Source organism: Colius striatus, chromosome 7 (genome assembly GCF_028858725.1).
Source record: "Colius striatus isolate bColStr4 chromosome 7, bColStr4.1.hap1, whole genome shotgun sequence".
NCBI lineage: Eukaryota > Metazoa > Chordata > Aves > Coliiformes > Coliidae > Colius > Colius striatus.
The window spans coordinates 7,345,428-7,370,265 of NC_084765.1; the positions used below are offsets into that span (position 1 = coordinate 7,345,428).

General features: G+C 33.9%; 1 protein-coding gene across 3 annotated transcripts in view; it reads left to right on the forward strand.

The window, feature by feature from the left end:
* ELP4 (elongator acetyltransferase complex subunit 4) overlaps nucleotides 1–24,838 on the forward strand; it is a 136,735-nt gene that overhangs the window by 11,277 nt on the left and 100,620 nt on the right. For all 3 annotated transcript variants that reach the window (XM_061999711.1, XM_061999714.1, XM_061999712.1), the window contains exons 3-5: nucleotides 3,464–3,585; nucleotides 15,656–15,787; nucleotides 21,253–21,392. In XM_061999711.1, the coding sequence (XP_061855695.1) occupies nucleotides 3,464–3,585; nucleotides 15,656–15,787; nucleotides 21,253–21,392 (394 nt within the window). The remainder of the gene's footprint in view (nucleotides 1–3,463; nucleotides 3,586–15,655; nucleotides 15,788–21,252; nucleotides 21,393–24,838) is intronic.

Genomic DNA, 24,838 nt, shown 5'->3' on the forward strand with positions numbered 1-24,838 from the left:
TTTCCTTAATTTTTGATAAATTATAGATTTACAGTGTCTCACTCATATCTGCCTTTTGTTTTCTATGCCCTGGCTAAACTCCAGAGCCTTCACATTTTGTGTCTAATTCAGTGACTCGCTGATTTCTCTGAGTAGTAGCTACATACAGTCCATGCACAAAGATGTTGAGAATCTCTCTTAGGTGTTCGGTAGCCTATGCGGTGTAAAAAAGGGCCATAAATAGCATTTGGTCTTTATCCTTATTTTTCAACATGATTATATGTTGGAATCCATTGTACCAATACTACTTTTTCTTCATGACTGTTTTAGCCATGAAAGCATGCTGCTGTGGAAAGAGACCAATAGATAATGATCACAATAAACTATTTTATTTATGTCTTTATCTGTAAAATCAGAAGAGGTTTTGTCCTGGAGACAATATGCATAACTTCTAGATAAATAATATCTTTTCCTTGTATAGTTTTACGCTTCACTAGCTACTCACCTGCTACTTAGCCGTAGAACACTCTTTGTTCAAAAAGAATCAGAGAAAGCTGCACTGTTGTGTGAGCTGCAATGACTGGACCCAGAAAAGAGTCCGCAGCTGCAAGAGTCTTATTTATTAATGTGCCTTATTAGCTAGAAGTTCACAGTGAAGGCTGCTGATGGGACAGCTTTAGTATGGAGGCTAAGAATAAAGATTTGGGCCAGACTTGTCTTAAGTATTTGACTATATAAAATGCACTTAAGTGTTAGTTCCTACACATACAGAGGGAAAGTATTTTTTTGGACGTAAGTGTAATTTTGAAAAACAAAGGTAGCAGTTGAGAATTTATCCTGGCCATCAAACTAGTAAGTCTAAGCTTTATCAGGAAACAAATACACTTCAAAGTATTTAATTCCCTTTATCTAGGAAAGTAGTCAGTGAACTATTGAAGTACCTGTGCTAAATGATTTGTTTGTTTATTTACAAGAAGAAAGCTGTACTCCTATTATTCTGAATAGTAACATAACTGTTGAAGCCAGGGTACAATGGATGCTATCAGAAAAGCCCCATATGGGTGCACTTTAGATCTTTTGAATACCACAAAAGTTTAGTGACCTAGAAATGAATCAATAAAAAGCCATCCTCTAGCTCACAAATTGAAGAACTGAGGGATTCTTACAGATGCATTGACTTTAACAATTCAAGATACACTGTTTGTAAAGGCTTTCAGAGACATGTTTAATCCTTAGAGTACTGTAGCAAGCTATGAGGTGTTATATTTAGATCACTCTCTTATAGCTCATTTTGTATTTTTAATGTAAGTTTACAGTTATGAAAATCAACGTAAGAAGACTAAAGGAAAGGCTAATGCTAAGGTTGTGTGTACTTAGACTGAATGTGAATGTTTTTAATTTGCTAAATTGAAAATTCCTTATTGTTTTTTCAAAATGTGTTTTGGAAAGGTATGACAGTCTAAGAATCTATCCAGTCCTGTATATTGCAAATAAGTCTATTTCTCAATGAAAATAATTATAATGTTGGGTAGATCAGTAAAAGAGTTTTTAAAATATTTCCCATTGCTTCACTTCTATCATTTAGCATTTTAGCATTTCAAATAAAATTAGAGTAGAAAATTCTTCTTTACTACTAGAGCCTTAGTTTCCTTTAATAGTCATCAACACCCATGGTGTTTTCTTAACATTTATCCATGGTTTGTGGAGTTTGTGTTATATTTGGCACAGAATTGAGCGTGTTGTTTACTTCCTATGGAATAAGTAATATAAAAAATGATGCCTCTATAATTGCATGCACATACACAAACCATTAAATACTTGGACTAAATGAGACCATTGGCTTATACTCCATCGTCTGTTTTATCCTGCCCATGTGTAATACAACTCCAGATTTCTGTACCTCAAATGATGAAGAAGGTGGACTTTAACCCGTAGATAAAAGTAAGGGAATAAATACTTCTGATTCACCAAGGATGACATAAATGTTATAGCTGAGGATCCTTACAGAGCATCCAACTAATGTTCCTTTTCCTCTTTTGTTCAAAGGGAGGGAAGTCTAACAAAATTGTCTCCCTCCACTGACATTTGCTGCAGTGATGTGATTATATAGGATACACGGTCACTTTTTTCAGGTAGCTCAGACAATAAAAAAAGAAATAATTAACATGGAGATATCATGCTGTCACTTTGATTTCTAGAGGGCTTTGGCTCTTAAATTGAGAGCTTCATATATGGAGCACATGGAAGTCAATATACTGTGAATAATATATTGCCAATTACATTGCAGCAAGCAACTAAAGCATAAATAACTGGAGAGCACTAACATTGCAGGAGCTGTGTATGTTCCTGGACTCCACTTAAAAGGGAGAATTACTCTGCATATGAGTTTCGTTTTCCTCCTGTTGAAGTGATTTAGGAGCTAAGCAGGTTCCAAAAACTATGTTTACTAAACAAGACTATAATGCTTCTTCAAAACTTTAGATAGTGTCAGCTCTACTTTTAGCTTCTGCAACTGTAGGGCTTGAGTTTTCTGAGTGTTGTCAGCCTCCTGGTCTCACACACAGATCTACATCCTCAGTCACAACACAATGTATGGAGTTGAGTTACTTAGAAAAACAGTTCTTCAGTAACAGTATTAATGGCTTTTTAAGCATACAAGAGTAAGCTATATAAAATATTTCATTAAAAGCTCCAAACTGTCAAGAAAATTGCAGTTTTTAATTTTGTAATGCTTCTAGAAATCAATCCTGCTGAAATTTTAATACAGAATCCACACCTGTCCACAGTAAGCAGTACTCTGTACTTATGGCAGTACTTATGGCAGTACTCCTCACAATACTGAATTGTCCATATTTTTTACTAGACTTATTTTTAATAAAGATAAATGTGTTACTGGAAGTACATTAGAAGGCTAATGTGGCCTACTAAGCAGGTTAACAGTATCAAAGATGAGTTGTATCAATACAGTCTGAGCTTTTTAAATCCTCAGACTTTTGCAGTTTTAGTAATATCTCTATAAGAAATTATACCTTTATATAGCTTTGGTATGCTAACATGATTGTTTCAAAAAGCATCAATTAATAGATATTCTAAGCAAGTTTATTGATATTTTAAGCATGAAGAATAAAAATACACATTTCACCTAAACGAACAAACCCCATTCTCATTAAACCGTGATTTCAGTAATCTTAGTGAATGCTAGTTGGAAAACTTTTTAGGAAGACAGCACTATTGCTGTATTCCATCCATAGCTTAGAATCAAAAACATGATTGAGAACTATTTCTCTGACTTGAAAAATTAGGAATACAATGTTATCAAGTGTTATTTTTAAAGCTTTTGTAATTGTACTTTATTATCTCCATTTTACATAACATACTCTAAGAGGCAGACCAAAAAAAGGCTTTTATTGTGTTGTGAAAATACAGGTGGGTAATTTATCTAACAAAAAAAAAGAAAAAATTCCAACCATTCTTGTTTTCACAGAGGAAGATACCTATGGTTTTTACTCCAATTTGTTGTTCAAGTATTTTCTCGCAGAGGGAGTTGTCTGCAGACATGACTTGTTTGTTGCTTCTGCTAAAGAGCATCCTGACAACATCTTAAAGGTAAAGAAGACTTATGGGTTTTGACAAGTAAAACTGAAATCTCTTGATGAATTTAAATACGGTTTAAACTGTATATATTGTGTAGTAAGAAATTACTTAATCTTGGTAATTCATAAGAATGAGTTGGGAATGGCAGGAGTTAGATTTACCAATAGATTTAGCTTACTAAATTTCTATAGAGAATGGAATGGGATCCTCCCAATACCAAATCAGGCTAGGAGCCTGCTTATCATTTATTTTGATTATGGATGAAAACCAGACAGACTAACTGGCTTAGTTGAATGGTTTGAGTAAACCAAACTATTTACAGTTTTCACCTGCCTATCAGGAAGAGTAGGTAATTAACCTGTTTCCAATATATTGTAATGGAAACACTGTACAATTTGTGTAGATATTTATTGTAGCTTCCTAGAAAAAAAGCAAATTATCATTTAACATCTTTAAAACTTCTTTTACACATTCATGTCATTCTGTCTTTTTTTCTGTTAGGAAACATGGTCAACTTTCGATCCAGTTATAATGGTTCCTTTCAGACTTCAGTGAGCTCTTTAATCAGCCACTGATAGTTTCCTTTGTAAGATTACTGTATAAGGGGAAAAGCCTGATCAATGCTGCAAAAAATGCTGAAGTTGTGAGGATAATCTTACAAAATTTCATTAAATATTTTCTGACTTTCCAAAGCTGCCTTTTTTTCTAATATCAAAAGTAACATATAATTTACTAATTACTTCTGCATCAAGTGAAGTCTGGCTGTTTCCTTAAGAGTCTTCAGAGACTATTTCTGGACAAAATTATTACTTTTCTTTTTTCCTACCCAGTGTTCATAGATTGCATGCCTTTTCTTTTCAATATGATCTTCAGTATTCAACAAAAAAATATCTTTTTAGTGAAATGACAATAATGTGATTATGAAAAATCTAATTTTATTTTTGTCTTGAACCTAAAGATGTTTCATTTAAGGGTGAAATTTTTCTCATTTGTTCTTGTGGTTTAGAAAATAGCCTAAACAAACAGGTTGGCATTTTGTTCTGAACTATGAATTACATAAGACCATGCTATAATTTTTAATATTTGGTTTAAAATAACTGATAATCAAGTTGTTGACTCTCTGACCATACAATAAGGATCACTGCTGTTGTTTTTCTCATAAAAATTAAATTATTCAAATGAATGTTTGTGTTGCATTGCATCAAATTTCTTCGAGTAGCTAACATATATTTTACTCTTCTTTCATTTACTTTTGAATCAATCAATAGTTCACTGCATATCACATTTTTCCTACCTCATGTTCTTTATGCTTTTGTAAATTAATCAACAGACATTGTTACATACACCTATCCTTGTATCAGTTTGAGTTTTTGTGGTCAGTTGGTTTAATGTGATTTGTTGAGCTCTGTTCTCTGCTTTGGAATTAGTTCTCTTACTTTTCAGGTCTGGACACTAGATAATACTACATTCTTCTGTTCTAACTCTGTAGTGGTTTTACTATGAGAGACAATAAATGAATGGACAGTATCACTACAGGAAGGTTGAGGAAAACTTATTTTTGGCTTGTTTTCTTCCTCTGTTTGTGTGTTTGTATAATCAACAGTACTCCTCCATATACTTTTCTACTGTTACCTTGGCTATTCAACACTTCCTTTGCATAACAGACAAGTCATGGTAGAGTTGATTTCTCTGATTTGTATTGTTCTCTTGAAATTGCTTCAGTGAAGTAGCCCTGTAATATGCTAGGCATCAATCTAGAAAATTATGTACTTTCATACTTGGAATGCTTAGGCAGTTCTTGAAATGCCAGTGTATGTTAGCTAAAAACCGTTATTGGCTCACCTGGAAAAAGTCGATCTAAGACTGACATCAGCCATGATTAGGTCTGCAAATCACAGAAGTAGAGAAGTTTTCCCTATGGCTGCCTCACTTGACTTTTAAGAGAGGACCTTGAGATGCTTCAAGAAGTCCTCTCCTGTCATAAAATGAGCCATTTGAGACTTGGATGTTCCCCCGAAGTCAGGATTTTAATATAACATATCTGACTGTCAAATAACGTTTCCTTTTCTTTAATGAGATTAGCAATTAATTTATTTTCAGTATCTGGACTGTATCTGTTGGAAAGGCAACATAGATATGATACATACCAACCTGAGTGAAATATTTTTACTTGATCTTCATTTTATGGAATTCAAGTATGGATTCAATATATTCTATAGTTAGTATTTTATTTAACTGGTGTTTTACATAAAGACAGTTCATTAACTGCCTCAAGTCCATATTATGTGGTCAGTCTATTTATACACTTGGTTCTGTGCTGAGATGCCATAATTGTGCTATTCTAATTTTACAATGTGATTGGAATTTTCTTGAACCTATAACCAAGACATATATTGCTGGTCGTAGGAAGAGGAAAAGACATTCTTATAGACCATAATTATCTTGAAATTGTGTATAACTAAAAGACAAGCAGAGGATAAAAAGCCCTGATCAGCTGCCTAAGATATATTATATTACCACCCACCAATTTATCCATCATCCTTTGAAAACATATTCATGCCTTTTGTAGTCAACGCTCCTTCAGGAAATTGGCATTAAGATGTAATGCTGAAAAATTACACACCTCTAGTAAAATCTACAGAACTATATACATGCTGGTTTTTTATAAAGTATTTTAAACATTTGAGAGCATTTCTGTTCAATCTATATTCTTAAACAAAAGGCAACTTTTTACTATAAGGGCATAAATACTGGAAATAGTATATAAAATAAGAAATAGTATTGTATACCTCTGTGATTGATCGTAAAGTAAAACTGATTGTATTGGTTCATGGAAAAGTAATTCAATAATAAGATAACTGAAGGAAACATATCTTAACATTCCATTTCCAGTACCATACCTTACTAAGTTTAGACTGCAATTATGAAAAACTATTATGTGCTTGAGCTTAAAAACAAAGATAAACTAATAAAGTAGATAGGAGTGTTTTATTGTATCTATTTCTTTAACTTTACCATGTTTAGTGGCTATATTTTTTTATAGTTCAGCACTCTAAAGTTCATGCCAGATATTTTGAAGTTTCATGTAGTGTATGTGTTTGAAAATGGAATACAAATTTAATATATGGTTATATTTATTACAGAGGAAATCTTTAACTTAAACATTATGTTTTTTGAAAGAAACAGCAAGTAAAAGGGGATTTAAATATTTCCTTGAAAGTTACTGTAGCCAAAATTAGAACAGGCTTACATCTACTCCAGGCTATACTGAGTACCAAACTGGCTTCTGGAAGCCATAAAAATACAGTTAAGTGTGTAACAGCTTAGTTCTTTATGCCCATTCTCCTTTTTAGTGCCAAGTCATGGTTCCAGTCTTAAAATATATATATATATATATATATATATAAAAAAAAATCTATATCTGTGGTGGCAGCATTTCTGTACTTCTCACTTTTCCAACTTCAGGTTTGACACTAACATTCTAGAACTGCTAAAATTGCCTTCAAAATAATTTCTGTGTCTTTTATCCTAATTATTTTATCTAGATCTTGAGGGAAATGATTCTCACAAGTTTCACTGAGAAAAAAGTTGGATTGTATTTGCTCTTCATCTTGATAATTATGAGTGCTCTCTGTTATGTTACATTTCATACTCTGGAGCTTGTGAAAAGATTGTCCCGAGAGGAGCTTCCTGATCATTTTAAAAACAGGGAGACAGAAACCAGCATCTCCAGAAGCCCAACACTTTCCCTGTGCAGCCCTGGCCAATGTTACATCAATGACCTCATTGAAAGTCTGAGGTGAAAGAGTGGTAGGTCCAGAACTGCTTTCTGGAGCTTTATCTGTTCACCTCCTGTGGAAAAGTCTCTTTGTGTGGTTACTGCATTTTTATGGAATTTCTGTTTTCAAGCTGGGATTTTATAACAGGATACTTCTGGACTCTGCTGAGATTGCCTTTTGAGCATTCTCTTACAAGGAGAGGATAAAAAACATAGCCTGCAAGAAAAAAACATACTTTGTCACAATCTATAAGCCTGCTGCTTATGGTGGGGACATTTTTTCCTACCTCTGCGGTAGAGGAGAGAAGGAAATGTGTTCCTCAAAATTCTATTTCCAAAGAAGTCCATTGAGGCTTGCCATACAAAGGCATGAAGTGGTATTTACCTTGTACATCTGGTGTCATTGTATTTCCAAGTTGCTCTCTGGAAAGCTACAAAGGATATTCTCTTGACTAATAAAGACCTTAGAGTATCCATGTACCAGATACACAGCATCACTGTGTTTGCTGGATGTATTCTGAAGTCAGGACAGTCAGGAGAAATCACACTAGTGTTAAAGGGTACCACAGTGAAGGGTAAAATGCACTATTACTTGGTGAAGAAGCAGGGAGGTGCATGAAGAGAAGTAGAATGGTTCATTAAAAAACAATAGGGACAAGATCAAACAACCCTACAGGAACAGATTTTTTAAAAAATTCCTGCCAAGCTGCAAAGATCTCTGAAACAAAAGTGAAAGTGTAATTTAAGTAAGGCATTTTGCTTAATTAATTTGGAAAAGACTGAAAAATTTCCACCTCTAATGAGCTGGATATACAGAGCGGGCCTGAAGAACAGAAAGTGCACACTACTCTTTTCCCACTGAAAGATGAATGCAGAAAGAATCTAGCAAAATGTAATTCTGTTATTTCCAGGAGTATTTTAAAAAACAACAACAGTAGACAACCTACTTTTGTGTTCCTGTGTATGCAGACAACCTCCTGCGAGGAAGCATAGCTGTCTACACCGGCTTCTTTATCCTAGCAAAGTACAGTCAACCATGTATGACGCCAAAACATTATTTTGTCAAAATGAAGACTGCAAATCTGGAAAAGAAATGGTGACTAGGGCTTCCCAAATTTCTGTTTTCCAAGTGCACTTTTCTAACCTCTTCCTATGTCTTCGCTGTCTGGTGTGAGAGAAGCTGTGTATGAAAGCAAGAGGTATTTTTTCCATCATCTAACATTTTTAAATGCTACATAAAGACATTGAAAGCATAACAACTTGAAAGGTAAAATGGTCTGTGCAAGCAGGGCTACATTCCTATTATCCTTTGTTTCCCAATTGTATTTTCAAAATATATGAGCTTGTTAACAGTGGTTCAGTTGCTGCGTGTTGTTAAATGTTATCACTTAATACACAGAAATCCAATTACAGTTACAGTACTGCTGAACTTTCCTACCACACATTATCTCTCTTTATGAAATAAAGTTAGTCTGTAGCACAAAGACTAGGGTTGAAGCTAACCTTGGCAGGTATCTTGGAGTCTGAAAGTTCTTTTAAAAAATCCAATATCTTTTTTATATATCTCTTACTCATCAGTTTACTTGCCTGCACGATGATTAAATGAAAGTTCTATTTTACCTTTTCCTCTATTAAAATGCAATTACATTGATTATATTGTAATACATGCTTTTTTGCATTACAAAACTATGATACAAATTTGAGAGAGAAGTTGTATGGGTGTGAAAGAAGATGCTGAGGGGAAAAAAAATCACTTATTTTTAAGAAGAATGAGATCCTTTTAAGCAGTACCCACGCTGGGAACTCTCTAAAGTGTAAAGCTTAGTCTTTGTTAAAAGTTCAGACCAATCTAATAAAAACTTTTTCCAGAACCAGAGGAATTAAATATTTGGCATAAATTTTGGGATTCCTATCTACCAATCCTTGGCAATTCATTAGAGTATTTTATTTCATGATCTTAATTATGAAATCATATTTGTTTTTAAACACACATTTTATTTAGCCAGTTAAGTATATCATAAAAGTAGTAGCTTAAAAAAACACCAAACGTTTAGACTTCAGTTTTCACAAATAACTGTTATACAAATCTAGTTTTTAACTTTGTAGAATTGATTTGCTCAATTAATGAACTGTTGCTTAATAAACTGCCTCAGAAAAAGATGAAATAAATATATAATCTTCTCCTATGCATTCCTCGGTTTCAGTGTTATGAAATGGAGTCATAGTGCATGGAAGTTATTACAAGGATTTCTTTGACTTGACTGTAGTGTTTACTTCTGTGAATGTGAAATAGAGAATGTATACTCATGGGTTAAAACAACCTCACCCATTCGAGTACTTTCAATTCACCTTTTTTATTTCAAGCAGAGAAATATTGCTTCTATTTTCCCTTCACACAATGCTTTGGTGTATCCTGGATTGACTTCCATTTGGTCCTTTTGAATGTCAAAGAAAAATTTCTGTAGAAGAGCCTTACCTGGAGATGGAAATAAACTGTTGTACAAGGGCCGCTGAAAAGAGAAAAATTCTGTGTCCAGCCGTTTGGATACTTTAATGATAGATGTTGTCTTCACAAATGTTTACAATCAAAATAAAATCTCCTCCCTTTTTAGGAGTAGGGCCCTTTAAACTGACATTTGTATAACACAGTATAGAAAAGAAAATATTTACCCTTCCTGACTTACCATCTGGTGTCTTTTAAATACTAAAAATCAACGTAATGAAAAAGAGTCTTCACGATAGTTTAAACCATCTAAATATCATTGCAGTTAGAGATCAACAGTGAATCGTCCTCCCTTTAATATTTTGTTTCACATTTCTTTAATCATCCCTATAATGATATTACATTGCAAAATACTTGCATAAAACCATGTGAACAACATATTTATTAATAAATAGATAATGTTTTAAATTCTTAAGTACTGTTAATTATACAGTTATTGAAACCCATAAGGATCAAAGGATTTTATATAAAAGGGATTTCACATACAGCTTGGATTATGTTGCTAAATAATAGCACAGTAGTACTTCTTTAGCATTGTAAAATAGCTTAGAGAGGAGTATGATGCCTATAGTCGGTGTAATGCATTGGTAATTAAGAGGGTGTGGGGTTAAGCTTCATTAACTGCTGTGGGATTGTATCTTGGATTTTATTATCCCCTAGAGAACATAAAAAGTGAGAGAGGTCAAACTGTTAGAATCTGATTTTGCTTCATGCATCTGCCAAAACAAGGCAGGCAAAGTAATGTGGCAGCAAACATAGAAAGACCTGGATTACTGGCAGATATGGGTTGTACACTTTTACTATAAATATAAAAGACTTATTAATTGGTTTGTAGGAAACAAAATTATTTAACCGTATTGTCACTTAGTAGTAGCACTTCATAAAACCCTTTTTTTTTCCCCAAAACTTTTTTTTTTTAATTTTAAAAAATAGCAACAAGCTTTCTGCTCTTTTTGTCCTTCCTACTCCATCTCACTCTAGGCACAGATGAATGCCCCAGCCAAACTGCACTTAATAACTTTAGCAGCTGTCTACTTTTTTGTGTATTTGTGCTGCATAACAAAGACTTGTATTTTAGTTGACCCCAAGAAATGCTGTATATTTTTTTTTATTATTTTTTAAATTTTAATTAATGCACTGCTATATGCTTTGTTTTTTATATATCTCATGAGAGAGTTGTCTTTTCTTAGCCTGGGAGAATGTAACAGTTCTCAGTAGTTGACACACTGATGCCACAAAATTGTCAATCCCAAAGCTTTTCAAAGCTGTATGATGTGGGAGCTGAGGTATTTTTAAGCACAAATACATTAAATAGATATTTTCAAGCTGATAAATCAAATCTCCTTATTTTTTCATTTAAAGAACAAACGTTTCTATTTCCAAATTCTTCATGAAATTTTGAAAGTAACTTTTAAACTTTTTGATAATTTTGTATTCTTCTGAAATTCTGAGTTTTATTCTAAGGATATAAATATATTTAATCCTCAGTAGGCTCACGGTCCCAAATAATTTTTAAGATTCTGATAATTTCAGAAGAATTTAAGTACTTTTTATAGATGATGGAGAGGTACATTTCTCAAATATAAATAATGATTTAATAAGACTGCTGGATTCTAGTGTCTTTGTTTCTCAATTTATAATGAATGTAGGAGAAAGTGAGTTGCGCTAGAGCCCTGCTCTTTTGTCTCACACACACAGGTATTTTGAGGAAAAGCCCAGGCTTAGCCACCTTTAAATATCACTCATAGAAACCGTGTCCTCCACTGCTGCCCTGATATGTTTGGCTGTATAGTTTTCCCTTCTCATTTTGTATAGCTGTGCAGAGAAGCCTGTCTTCTGTGGCTAGTTTAGCTGCTGGCCTGCTTCTTCCTTTCCATAGCTCTTACTTTTCCTCCTGTTTTAAGAACAATCTGAGAGCTGATGATCACTTTATGGTTCTTGGACAATAATGAAACCTTTCATCACACTGAAGAGTTGCAAATTATATAGCCAACCAGTCAGCCTTTATCTTTGAGAATGTACCTGTGTTAGGACAACTGGAGGCTTCTTCTCACTTAGGTACTCTGTTTCACCCAGGCAGGGTTAGGTTTGGAAAGAGCTATTTCCTTGAAATAAATAATAGCATTTAATTTGTAGTGTCAGAAAAGAGGAAAGCTTTTTATACCAGTTCTAGTTACCATGAAAATAAAAAGAGGATATGAGGAGGAAAAGAAATGTTTGGATCATTTCAATTTCAGTATTTTCAATATTGTCCATAGGTTACTTTCTGTAATTCTCCCCCATCTCAAGCCTACTAACCCATTTTAAGTGCTCTCCCTTTCCAAATGTGCTTATACAATGTCTGGTTAAAAGAGTTGTGAAAATTATGGACTAGGATACTTGAATCGGTACATAAGGAAAAGCAACCTTAGCAATCACCTGTGTATTCTATTTAGTCTTTTACCAGGCTAATGAAGGCATGCAGATTAACTTGTAGTCCATGTAGACATACCTTCAAGCAACAACCACATGTTTTGCTTCTCTTTCATAGAGTTTAGGATAAATGGGAAGGAAACAAGGGTAAGCAGAAGCTGGGATAACAGTGATAAAGTCAGGTTGCAAATCTGAAAGTAAACAGTCTTTACTAATTCTATTCATCAATCTTTGTATGTTCAAATCAGAGACAGACCATGAATATGATTGGGGTTTTTTTTCCTATTTGTGCAACACCTTGGAATGGGTTTAATCAAGTTAATAATACCAGGTGGAGCTCAAGCAATTGGTCTTCAAAATACCAGTCAACTCCAAAGGCAGACTAGACTACCTTTTCCAGATTGCAACTGAATTATGTACAAAGCTTCCTTAAGAAGCCAAAATGTTCACAGCCATCACTTGCAAGAATATGATTTCCCCACTAACAGACATACTTGGTACTGTGATATGTTTGCTTTACAACAAAGTGTTTGTTGGGATAGAAAACTATATGTTTGTGAGACCTAATAGTAGCCCTTAAGTCTCAGTGTATCATTTGAACACGTTTCTTGCATAGGTGCAAGAACATGGTACATCTAAGAAATGTATTCATCAGCTAAGTCTTGGTAGTTAATAGGTAAATGCATTTTGGAAAAGCAACTGAGGAAATAAGAGTTTTTTGTATCTTGAGTGTTCTTCAAGTGCTCCTGGTTCCCTCTGTGGGACATCAAGTGACAAGACAGCATACAAGAGATCTAAGCTTATGTACATGCTAACTGTCATGGTACTGAGACATGGGTCTTCCCATATTGCTTTGTGTGAATTTAGTAGTGTTTAAACCATCATTAGAATTAAGAGTAAACTATATTGGCAGAAAAAAGGCTACTTCAGATTGATACTTTGGTAGGTTTTCATCTCCAGCAGCCAAATTCTTTGTCAGCTTCAGGTGAAACCATTTTTCCTTGACCTCTTAATCTGCTTCATTCTTAGCACCAGTTAAGGCATACCACAGTGCTTAATTGTGTTGCACTGATAGTATGTTTGTCTCTAATTGTTTTGGATTGAGCTTCTCGGGTGTCAACAGCTAGTGCTTGTAACCTCTCCCTTGCATCTAGTGCCACCTAAGAAGGTTTTGTTCTGTGTTTGTCTGTAAGGCAGGAACTTATCTCAGTGTTAAGTGTGGGTATCAAAGCAGCTTGTACTTCGTTAATGTACTTGAAGAACCTCTCACCCATTATTTCTTGACCTGTGTTGTATTTTAGAATAAATTACAGACGGTGTAAAACATTCATTATGTGTGATTATATAGAAGCAAATGCGTATAGCTAAAAGCCCCTGTCTCAAATTTATCTTCACCAATGACTATATGTTAACAATTAACCAGTAGTACAAGTGACAAATATTTGCAGTGATTCTGAAGCAGAAAAATATTAAATAGCTCTATGAAAAATATTGGTGCTGATTTTCTCTTTACTTACAGTAAAGGTGAATAGTAAAATATGTCTTTTCCTGGATTTTGGCTTTGTGGATGACGTGATAGCTGCCCAGGGATACTACAGAAGAATAAGGTAGCAACTTGTTACGTCAGGAGTAGGATCTGAAACAGGGGCAATCTTAGTGAGTTTGATGAAATGCATTGTCAGGATTTTATGCTCTCTTCCAGCCTTCCAAACTGTGGCTGGCAGTTGTTTTCAGAAGAACAGAGGTTACCCACCACTGTAAAAAGTTGCAGGTGGTAACTGGGAGCCAGATGATCTTGGTGAATGAAAGATGTTGTTTTGGCCATTCCTTTACAGAACTCACTTTTTAAATGAAGCTTACTTTTCTTTTTTTTTTTTTTTAATTACTATAATTGAGAGATATTTTGAAATAATCACGTATTAGCAACTCTTCACTCAAAAGGAAAGACCTTTTTACCTTAGTTAGCTTAAATACGTGAATACCTATATTAGGAAATTAGATCTGCATAATAGTTTAGGTGTTCAGTAATTTGTTTTCAAAATAGCACCTTAATTGGAAAATATGATTTACTCTTTATTATGAATATCTGTGCTATAAAATTAGAAATTAAAAATAACTTTTTTTTAGAAGAATACTATATATAATGCTCTTGGAATTAAATACATATAATTTGTATCTGCATATATGTGAAATGCATTACCTTGTTTGTCAGCTCATGTTTGTATTTATACTTTCTCAGAATCTTTCAGTGCAGTGTTCTGTCTTCATTTTCTCCTATATCAGAAGTCTTTATCTTTGGATTGAAACTTTCTTTGCTTTTTTTTCTGGGTAGATAGGGGGAAACATTGACAAAAGTTTCTCTTTTGCTGAAACATCTGTTATAAATCAGTAAATTAAATGAAAGTTGTAAATACTGACTTAATTTATAATCTTCGTGTAGCTTTCCTTTTCATAAGGCTTCATTTTTACAACCATAGTAATATGAGTTTATTTTATAAAAGTGTATCTGTTAAACAAGATGTAAGAAATTGAAAAATTAATTAGTACATAACCGTTCTCATGAAGAGCCTTTACCAGGCTTTTGTAGTTGTTTGTAAAAGGAAAGTAAATAAAATTATCTGCTCAAAGCTGTGACTCACATCTTCTGCTTAGCTGCTGAAACATGTAGGTATACTTGTCTGTTCCTGCAGCTTTATTAAGTACCTACATAAGTTTTATATCTTCCCTTACCTTTTATTTCAGAGGGTATACTGGCCAGCCACTGAAAGAGACAGAGAAACAACTGTCCTGAAATTAGAAGCATTTGTTCTCAATGTTATTACATTAATTTACATTAAATAAACAAAAGTAACACATGTTGTTCGGAAGAATAGATATCAAAATATATACAGGCTTTTCTCTCCTGTATTCTTTTAAGACTCAGCATAATACTAAACCCAAAGTGCATTCATTTAAACTTTCACTGTCTTCTTTCTGTGGGTGTCTGTTCGTACCATATCAGCCAACATAAAGCTATGAATGTCCTTTAGATGTTTGTGATCAGTATTGGCTCTGCTTGTGTTCAATATTTTATGTCTATCACATACTTGGACCGAGATTCTTCTAAAGTTTTCAAATTTGGATTTTCTGTGTCTTCACAACTAATCCTGTGTGACAGAGATACTGGCTAACTTTGTATATTTTTAACTGTCATGTTTTTTCAGACCAAATCTGAGTTATCTATCAAGAGTCTTTGCTTAATTTAAACTTAGTTTTCAAATAAGTCTTAATTGATTTTAAGCAAATAAAGAGTTCTTGTAACCTCCAGCTTACAAAAATGGGTGATTTGAATATCTGAACTGCTATTTCTACTGTAGATAGCTGACATTCTCTCACTCTTCCACTTCTAGGAACTTCCAGCACCTTTGCTTGATGATACCTACACAAAGGAATTGGGAGAAGAAGAAACGGCTGATAAGCCTGAGGATTTTCAGGATTCTATGAAAATAGCCTGGCGCTACCAAAATTTACCAAAAGTGGAGGTAATCAGTATTTCATACTTTTTTTACTCTTGCAGTCAATGAATTTGCAGAGAAAATGCTTTTCAATAGAATCTAGACAGTAGAACTGCTAATGGACAGTGTTACAAGATTGCCTTGTGAGACCAAGGTATCATACACATCATTTTTTATTACTAGAGAGACAGAGAGGAGGTGAATTTGAGAGTTTGCAGGAATTGTAACAATTCAAGAGTAAAAAAAAAAAAAGATTCACTGAGATTTTTCATGGGTATTATGAAACTGAGACAGCTTTTCATGAAAGTTTGAATAATTTGGTCACTTATGAACTTTACCCAAATTTAGTTATACATAAGTTACTTAAGCAGGTTTAATCAACAGTACTTACTAGATCTCAGTAGTAAAAGTACTGTGTGGAAGCAGGCTGTGAACCTGCTTATCCCTGTGCATGACAACTAATGTAAGCACTTGAGATTATATCAGCTTCACTGTCACTAGAAATTAATCACTGTGCAGGAAGAAAATAAGAAACAAGCCTAGTCTTTCAGAGTTTACAGTTGTTAGTGTTTTGTGACTAATGTATCTCCTGTGACTGGTGAATTTGTTTAATCCAGTGACAAAATCAAACATTAATCAAGTTATGGAATTTTTTTACTCTCTAGGACTAAAAACTTGGTTTTGTCTATACATTGTAGCCTATATTTATAGATTCTGGTTTACATGTAGTCATAACTGCCTGGTAAGTTCAGTTGTATTCTTTAAAAACATAATTGGAATGTGACAAAATGATCTTACAAGGCTTGGCATGTTTGGTTTTCTGTGAAATTGTACAGACATGGCTATATAGTTGTGTCAGAAAAGACTTATATATGGTGACATTCCAAATCAAACAGCCTCCAGGGTAATCATATAATCTCATCAATTTTATTATTGTGGAGCTTGCTATGCCACTCTGAACCATCCCCAAAATAATTTGTTCAGTTTAAAATCCAGCAGAATTTGTCGTACATTGATATGGAAACAATTGCGTTCTGCTAACAAATAGTGTTCTAACAAAATAGAAAAATGTATAAAGAATCCAGTTAGGTGTCCACTCATCCTCTATAACTTTACAGAAGTGATCACTTCTTCCACTAATGTATTTCTCTACAATACATAATGTCCTCAGTTATTGAAATTTGATTATGCAGGATGAAATATAATGATCAATGTTTTGTGGAGTGTTTCCCATATTATCATTGTTTTCTGAAATTCCTTCTGAATTGGATGCTGATCATTCTGAATAGTTAAGGTGCAATATTTTTAAACATTTATTTGTTAAAACATAAAATAAAACTCACGTAAAAGTCTAATTCTTAAGTTATCTATACTTAAAATTCCTCAGGATATTCTAATTAGTGAAAAACAGGTTTGAAAATTGTATTTTTCAATGTTTTATAATTCTGTTACCATAACATTTTGGTTCTGTGCTAAATTAATTTGATTGGTGTATATAGTCCATTAAGAAAAAAATCTGCTATTGGCTTGTAGCACACTGGATGTTCAATACGCTTACTACTATCATTTCATTAACAACTTAGCTTATGATTTATTCTCTACATTTTCTCTTGGCTGAAAAACATAACATTGAATAAAATTTCAAGGCAGTAAGTGAAGTGATACTGATAAATTAAAAAAAACACAGTCAAATAGTTCCAAATATGAAAGGGAGAAAATAGCTTTTCTTTTGACTTGAACTTGTTAGCAGAAAACTTTTCCATCCAGCATCTGACTTTACGTGAAGGCAAGAATACTGAGTAAAAACTGTCTTTTTGGTATTTTTTTATGCCCAATTTTGTTTTCATTTCTAAATAATAAACAAGGACTTCATTAGTAGTTCAGATATTCCCTAGCCATTGATTAGACCTCGTATAGACTAATTAACTTGTTGTTCTTATGCACGGTGTTTATATTAGTATTCTTCATAACTATCAGTTTCTCTTTACATATTTTGTTTACCCTGTACATCAGAAAAAAATAGAAGATTTACAAGGAATCTATGAAGAGTAACAGGTCATGTTGTGCTTGATATGCCTTTGCCAGTTTGTTACTTTTATCTGTATCAGAGATTAATTTCATGCAAACTTTTGAGTGATAGCCTGTTTTACAATGCAAGACAGTCTGGAGGTTTTCTTTTGTCTTTTTTTTTTTTTTTTTGAATGAACTGCTCATGTTCTTGGGGCAATATATAAACTGTCACAGCATGAAATCAATTTTCTGCCTTGATTCATCCTAAATCTGAGATTTCTAGCACATTAGTATTGCAATTAGAAACGTTAATAGCAGACGGTAGCATAAAAGCATGCTCTGCTCACTGACAGTTTGGTGTATTTCTCCTTGTGCAAAGTAAGACTCTGGGAAAGAACAGGCTTGGGCCTCCAAAGCACTAATAAATTTATCAGATCAAACTGAAGAGGAATGGAAAGTCTCTGCTTCACACTCTCCATGGTCGTTCTGCTAAGGCAGATTATTCATGCTTACTTGATTCAGGTAGGTTTTTTGCAAGCTTCCCTGCTAAGCCTGGGAATGCAGTACATTGAGGCCTATTCTTAGGCTTCTGACATAGACTGAGCTTTTATTGCATGGTGTTTTATTATAGCCAAATCCTAGTCTCCACCCAGTTTGTAGGCACTGTGCGTATTCTTTTGAATCAAGAGAGGTTATCACCTACCTTAATCCATGCAGCAGGGTGGATTAAGGACACCAATGTGCCTCAGGATTCTCAAAGAGGATCCTGGAAACTTCTTGTTTCTTCTTTTTTGCTGTCTTTACTAAACTCTATTGGGCCTCAGTAAGGATTTGCATCTGAAATGGGCAACCTGGAGCTTTTCTCAATGAAGACATCAGATCAAAGTTCAGTTAGTCAAGGCCTTTCTAAAACATTAAGGAGGCTTCTGGAAGTACACAATAAAAAGATGAGCTCTGGCAGAGATTGCAGTAAAAACATTCTGATCTGTAATCCGGATAAAGAATAGATTATAGGCCAAAGAACAACCCTTGTTTAAATTGCTTTCAAAATCCTCATTTTAAATAAAGTTACATTTTATATTTAAAAATACTTAGAATTTGATAGATTGTTGTGTTTGTTTGGACTTGAAAATAGGATGCTAGTAAATAAGTTGGAACACTGTCTTAGAGAATGTGTTTTTCTATCTTTTTTTACTAAAACCGATACACCTCTTATAACTAGATATACATGAACAATTTTGGGGTTTTTTTAATTACAAACTAGTTCTTTTTTTTTAATGGGAAGTTAGAGTTTAGTTTGATTATTCCGTTGCTTTAGTAGGAAAGTTATTGTATTATTTTTGTTGTTACTATTTATATTCTCTGATAACTGACCAGGCCTAACATCGATTCATGAAATGATTTCAAAGTATTTATTCTAAATCAAATTATTCTACTTCATCTTAACAATTTACTATATTTTTGGTAAGCTGAAGAATGAAATAAAATTGTGGAAATACATAGCACAAATAATTTCAGAAAGCTAAGTATAAATACATGACCATGTCAGGCATGTCTGTATTCTTTCTTTTTTTACTGCTATAGTACTTATTTTATTAGCAAGGCCAAGGTTTATGAAAGCCACAAGCTTTTTCTAATAACTGGAGTTAGAACTAAATTATTTGCTACTCAACACCCAAAAAATATTGGGATTCCAATTATTGCAGTAACTCAGTATACCTATATAGCAAGAATAGCAGGTGTTCGGATTGGAGTAGAAGTCGTTGCAAAAAGTTATTATGGAACCCATGGAGAAACTTGAAATTATTTGGGGTATTTCTTATCACTTCTCAAAAGTAATTTCATGCTCTTCAGTACAAGCAAAGTAGCATTTTGTGTAACATACCAGTCTAAACTTTTTTTCAGAACAACTTTTAAAAGGTGTTTTTTCTGAAGTGTGAATGTCTTCAACAGCTCTTACTTTCAGCTCTAAGCTTTTCTATCTCATCTGTTCTCTTGCACAGCCATAGATTTATTTCATTTTATTTTAATACTTTATCATTTAACATGTGGGCTGGCACTTGTTCGGAGATAGAAAAATTACTTTAAAATATTTTTGCACATCCCTGCCTTGTAGAGTGCACACTTTAGATGCACTTCAGGCTTTTAGGGTAATTATCCTCAAAATAAACTAATAGGTTACCTTTCTTTTGACCCACAAAGAGACTGTTAGAAGTCTAGGATCCAGCCATCTTCCCAGCTAGAAATATTGTGGTTTATATTGATACTTGTATTGCAAAACTTGTCTGGTTGTTTTAAATGACCTTTCTTTTTACTCAAAAGAGTCATAACAGTTGATGAGAGAGAGTCTGATCAAAGGCACAGTGGTGTTTGTGCAGTAAACTAAAGAAGAATTTTAATACTACTTTGGTAATCTGTTACTCCTATACATAAAAATATACTATATTGTGGTTTACATATATGCCAGATGTTTTTTCTGCCCTGGAAGAATGTAACTTGCCTCTGAGATTTACTCTGCTTGGCTGTTCTTTCCAGAATAGCTTTTCTCTAATGAGAAGGGCAGAAAAGATGAAGAAAATGGATTGTTACACAAAGAGCAAAAACTGTTCCAATTCCTGTAGCAAACAGCTACTGCACACTTGAATACTGCATATTATACCAGTTCTCTGGGGTTTTTAATATGACATGTAGTTCAAATAATGTTGCAGGTTGCATACTGAAATCTGTTAATGTGGAACAAACCAATGCATTCATTTCTGCTGTGTATTTATTAGCAACACATATTCAAAAATTTAAATTCCTACTATGGTATATATTACATTTGGGGATTTGTGATGTTTTATATAGCTGAAATTGAGAGCTGTTAATAAAGTATCTTCATTATAGTAAACCATGTTTATTGTGTGTAATGTCTGTGTAATATTCAACCTGCTCTTTATTCAAAATTCAAGAAATTAAAGGTACTTTTTAATTATTTCCTCTTTTTCACAATTTTCTGTTAAAATCAGATATAGGAAGATGCAATGGTATTTTGTTTCTTATTGATCATAAATAGAGTGAGACATTTTCAAAGTCAACTGAAAATGTTTCTGTGACACTAAAATTCTCAGATACTTAAAAATCAGATAAGTGGAATGTGTCATGGTCAACAGATTTCATATAACTGGCCTTTTTTATGTTTGTGATCACATGTCTAGAACATGTGCAAAAATACATTCATTTAAGTATCAGACTGCATTTTGGTGATTCAACTTGAAACAGAAGGGGTTGAATTTTGTGTGAAAAATTCACACTGAAGAATGTCAACAGAGGAACCAAAAGTTGATAGTAAATATTATAATGTTGTTCTGCTTAAAGCTTATACTTCAGGTGAGGGATAAAAAAAATCAGAGGATTCTTTCAAATTTAGTGCTAATTAGTTGTTTTCTTTTGTCAGATAATTATTTAATAGGTTCTTGTAATTAATATTATTGTTTCCACAGACCAGCCCAACAACATCTACAAAATTTGGCCATTATTATGATATTTCTAAGACAATGTCTCCAGAACTATTTCAGTCCGTAAAGTGGCACAGTTTTTACCTTCCTGAAGAATTGTCTTTACAGTCTAAAATGAAAACATGGTAAGTTGTAATACCACATGCTTTTGTTGTGTGTTCCAAGTTTTGTCTGCATATTAGCAAGGGACATTTTTGCATCTACACTTGCTGTGGAAATATTTGTAGCCATACATGGCTCACAAGCAGTTCAGCTGTGGTTGTCATGTCAGTGCTACATGCCATGACTGGCAGCAAAGCTGCTGTGGCACTGAGACAGCTCCATATACTGACTCTTCAGCTGTGGGAAGAAGCAAGCTGGCAGGGACAATTAAGGCAGACATTACTAGGACAGCCTAGGACACAGCTGCATGTTCAGTCCAGCCCTACTGACAGCTGAATGTAGAGACTGGGGAAAACTTACTGTCTGTGAACTACTCCCAGAGCACCATGCCCCACCAGCTTTCGGAGATGTGTATGTCAGGTGGCTATCAGTCTTAGGAAGATATCCCTACAGTTTTTAGGGCTAAGAAGACAGGCCATCCTTGACCTACATAGCTTAGAATGCTATATTAGATTAGTTTATTATGTGAGTCGTCCTTCTTACATCCTGTAGCTTCACCCAAGGAAAACAGAAAATACTGTGAATAGAATTACAATCACTAATTATGTCTTATGCAACACCCCTAATTCCAGAGAAAATCAAAACCTCCTCTCTGAATTAATAACTTATTATAGTTTATGTCTCTCAGTAATGAATTAAGGAAGACCAAGAGAAAATGAGTGACAGTAGCAAAGACTCATATTTGTGCCCGTAGCACACACATCCATGGTATCTTGGAGACATTTCAAGTCAAGTCAAACTTCAGATATGGCCTAGCACTCTCTTTGTTCAGCCCAGTCACTTAATTTATGTAATATTTAGTTTTATAGATCCCGGTGTATAAGATCAAATGCTAGAAGTAGCAATATGGTATGCTTTATTGTGATTGATTTTTCAGTATAATGCACTCATATATAAAAACTGAGATTTATGAAAGAAGCACAGTATGAAATACCTTTCTTAGAGCTGTAGAAAAGCACGAGCTAAGTCTTTTATAATTTATTTCTGTGTTACTTGATCAAATGTCACTGGTTTTTAAATTAAATTTTTACAATGTAAAAAAAAACACCTACTTTGAGGAGAAAGCGGGTAACTTGTGTTTTATTCTTTGTGTAGTAAATACTTGAACCAACTTTATTTATGTCACGCACAAAAGTATCTAACAGCTACATTGCAAGTGATTATATTGTTACTGAGCAATTTAACTTCCTTTTTGTCTTTTCTGTAGCTAACTAGAATGTCTCTTGACTGGGCTTAATTCCACCGACTATATGTCTGTCAAGTATTTGCACATTTTATGTTAAAATCAAATTTGCTTTTATATATAGTATAGAAAATGGACTTTAACTGGTATGCATCTGATTTTATAAGCCTTGCTTAAATCTGCTATTTTCCTTGTGTGTTTTTCTGATAAAAGTTCATAATTCTTACTATATGAATTCTATTTTTACTTTTAGTTTTTACCTAATGGAAAGTTTAGATTTAGTTAATTTGCTTGGCAGATTGGTAGAGCAGAGTGATGAGGTGATGAACATGATCAAATAAAGATGGGTTTTAGAAAGCTTATCTCCTTTTCTTCTACCTGCACCCACAATGTGAGTCTCCTTCCAGAGGCTCCTCCTGAGGAAAGAATTGTACTGGTGGGAGTAAAGGCAAGTGCCAAGGTGACAGACAACCACCAAGCTAAATGTCATTTTCTTAAGAATACAATGCGATATGATAAGGGACAGGGAGGATATAAAGAACACATTGGGAATTGTGAACTCTCAGACAGAAATCTATAGGAAGCCTGGGAGAAGTGTACATCTCTTTGTTCATTTGCAGTAGATTATTTGTTTTCCAACTTTGATTATTATCTTGCCTGACCACAAACACTAGTTCTGGATTTGCTGTGTTAAAAAGGTTGCACCAGGCTAAGGTTTAGGCGAGGTAGGAATGAAAATTTTGCAGCCTCTGAAATGAAAGTTTCTATTTCTCTATGGAGAAACAGAAGATTTAAGTTTCCCATAGTTACATTTTGAGACACACTTAAAAAATAAACTGAATTAGAATTTCAACTTTGGTTCATCAGTGTTGTGTAACTGGTGTTCTTAAAAAATTCTAGATGTGGAGAAAAGTTTCTTCTCCTGTTACTTCAATCTCCAAATTGATGTGCACCTGGCACAGTTACTATCAGCAAATTGAACTACTCCTTTTATGTAAGGAAAGATCAGGATAGAAAATATGTAAACATTTTCAAACTGTGACCTAATGAAGTTCATCAGTAAAACATACAGAATTGATGAAGTTCCACAAAGCAAATGCCTGTCTTTTAAAGAGAGGAGAAGGTGAAGGCATCTGTGGGGTAACATCAGTGCTCTTAAAAATACCGGAAAAAAAACAATATAATCTATTTTAAGCTTCTAGGGTATTGTTACTCAGTATGTGTTTCCTTGGTTTGCTTATGGGTGTTCAATTGGGATGCAGTCAGAAGTCTCTAAAAATAACACACGACATATTCTCCATTGATGAAGTCTGTTACCATGTCAAAGGAGGAACATAGAGTGCTTTGACAGTTTTATTTTTGTCATGTTGAGTGTTACATTTTTGTCTTCTAAATAAGCTATCATTGAGTCACAGTTGAAGCTGAGTGAAGTACCAGGCTTTATCCCACTGTTATGTCTGGTAATAACCTAGTATTGATTTGGCTTGATACATATCCTGAGCAATCCTGTCTTTATTGCATTCATAATGTCAGATTTGGAAAAAAAGTGGAAGCAACGATTGCATGCAGATAATGGAATTAGAATCCAAGAATATGTAGGTCAGTGACCTAGGGTAATATGTATGGAATTCATGCTAGTAGGAGTAATTAATTGAATAAAGAAAATAGCGTAGTGGGTCTCCAGAAGAAGATCTACAGTTATAAACTATCTTGAACATAAAAGATATCACTATAAAATATGCTACAGAAAAGCGTAATTTAAAAAGCATGGAAGCAATAAACTGGAATTTAATGTTGAAGACATGAAAAGTTCTTATAGCATCCATCACGAAAAGAAGATGGATATACATCTAGAACTGGGATGCATGGCCATAAAGGAAGAACAAAAGCTCTTAGGCAAATCTAAGCAATCTTAAAGCATGTTGAAAACTGACAGCAGGTGGTAACTCTTGCCTGCTGAAGACAGGAGAAGCTGTAATGGGCTACAGTAAACTGTAGTGGTAGAAATACAGGCTGGAAATACAGAGATGTTTTTCTAATGACTAGCCCGAGAAGAGGTTGGGAGTATTGCAAAATCTCCATCATTGAAAATTTCTGAGGACAACTTAGGTAAATGTCTGTCACAGATGGTTTAGATGTAGTTCATCTTGTCCTGAGGCAAGAAGATAGACTACCTGATCTCTTGAGGTCCTTTTCATCCTTATCTTCTGTGATTCTTTAATTCAC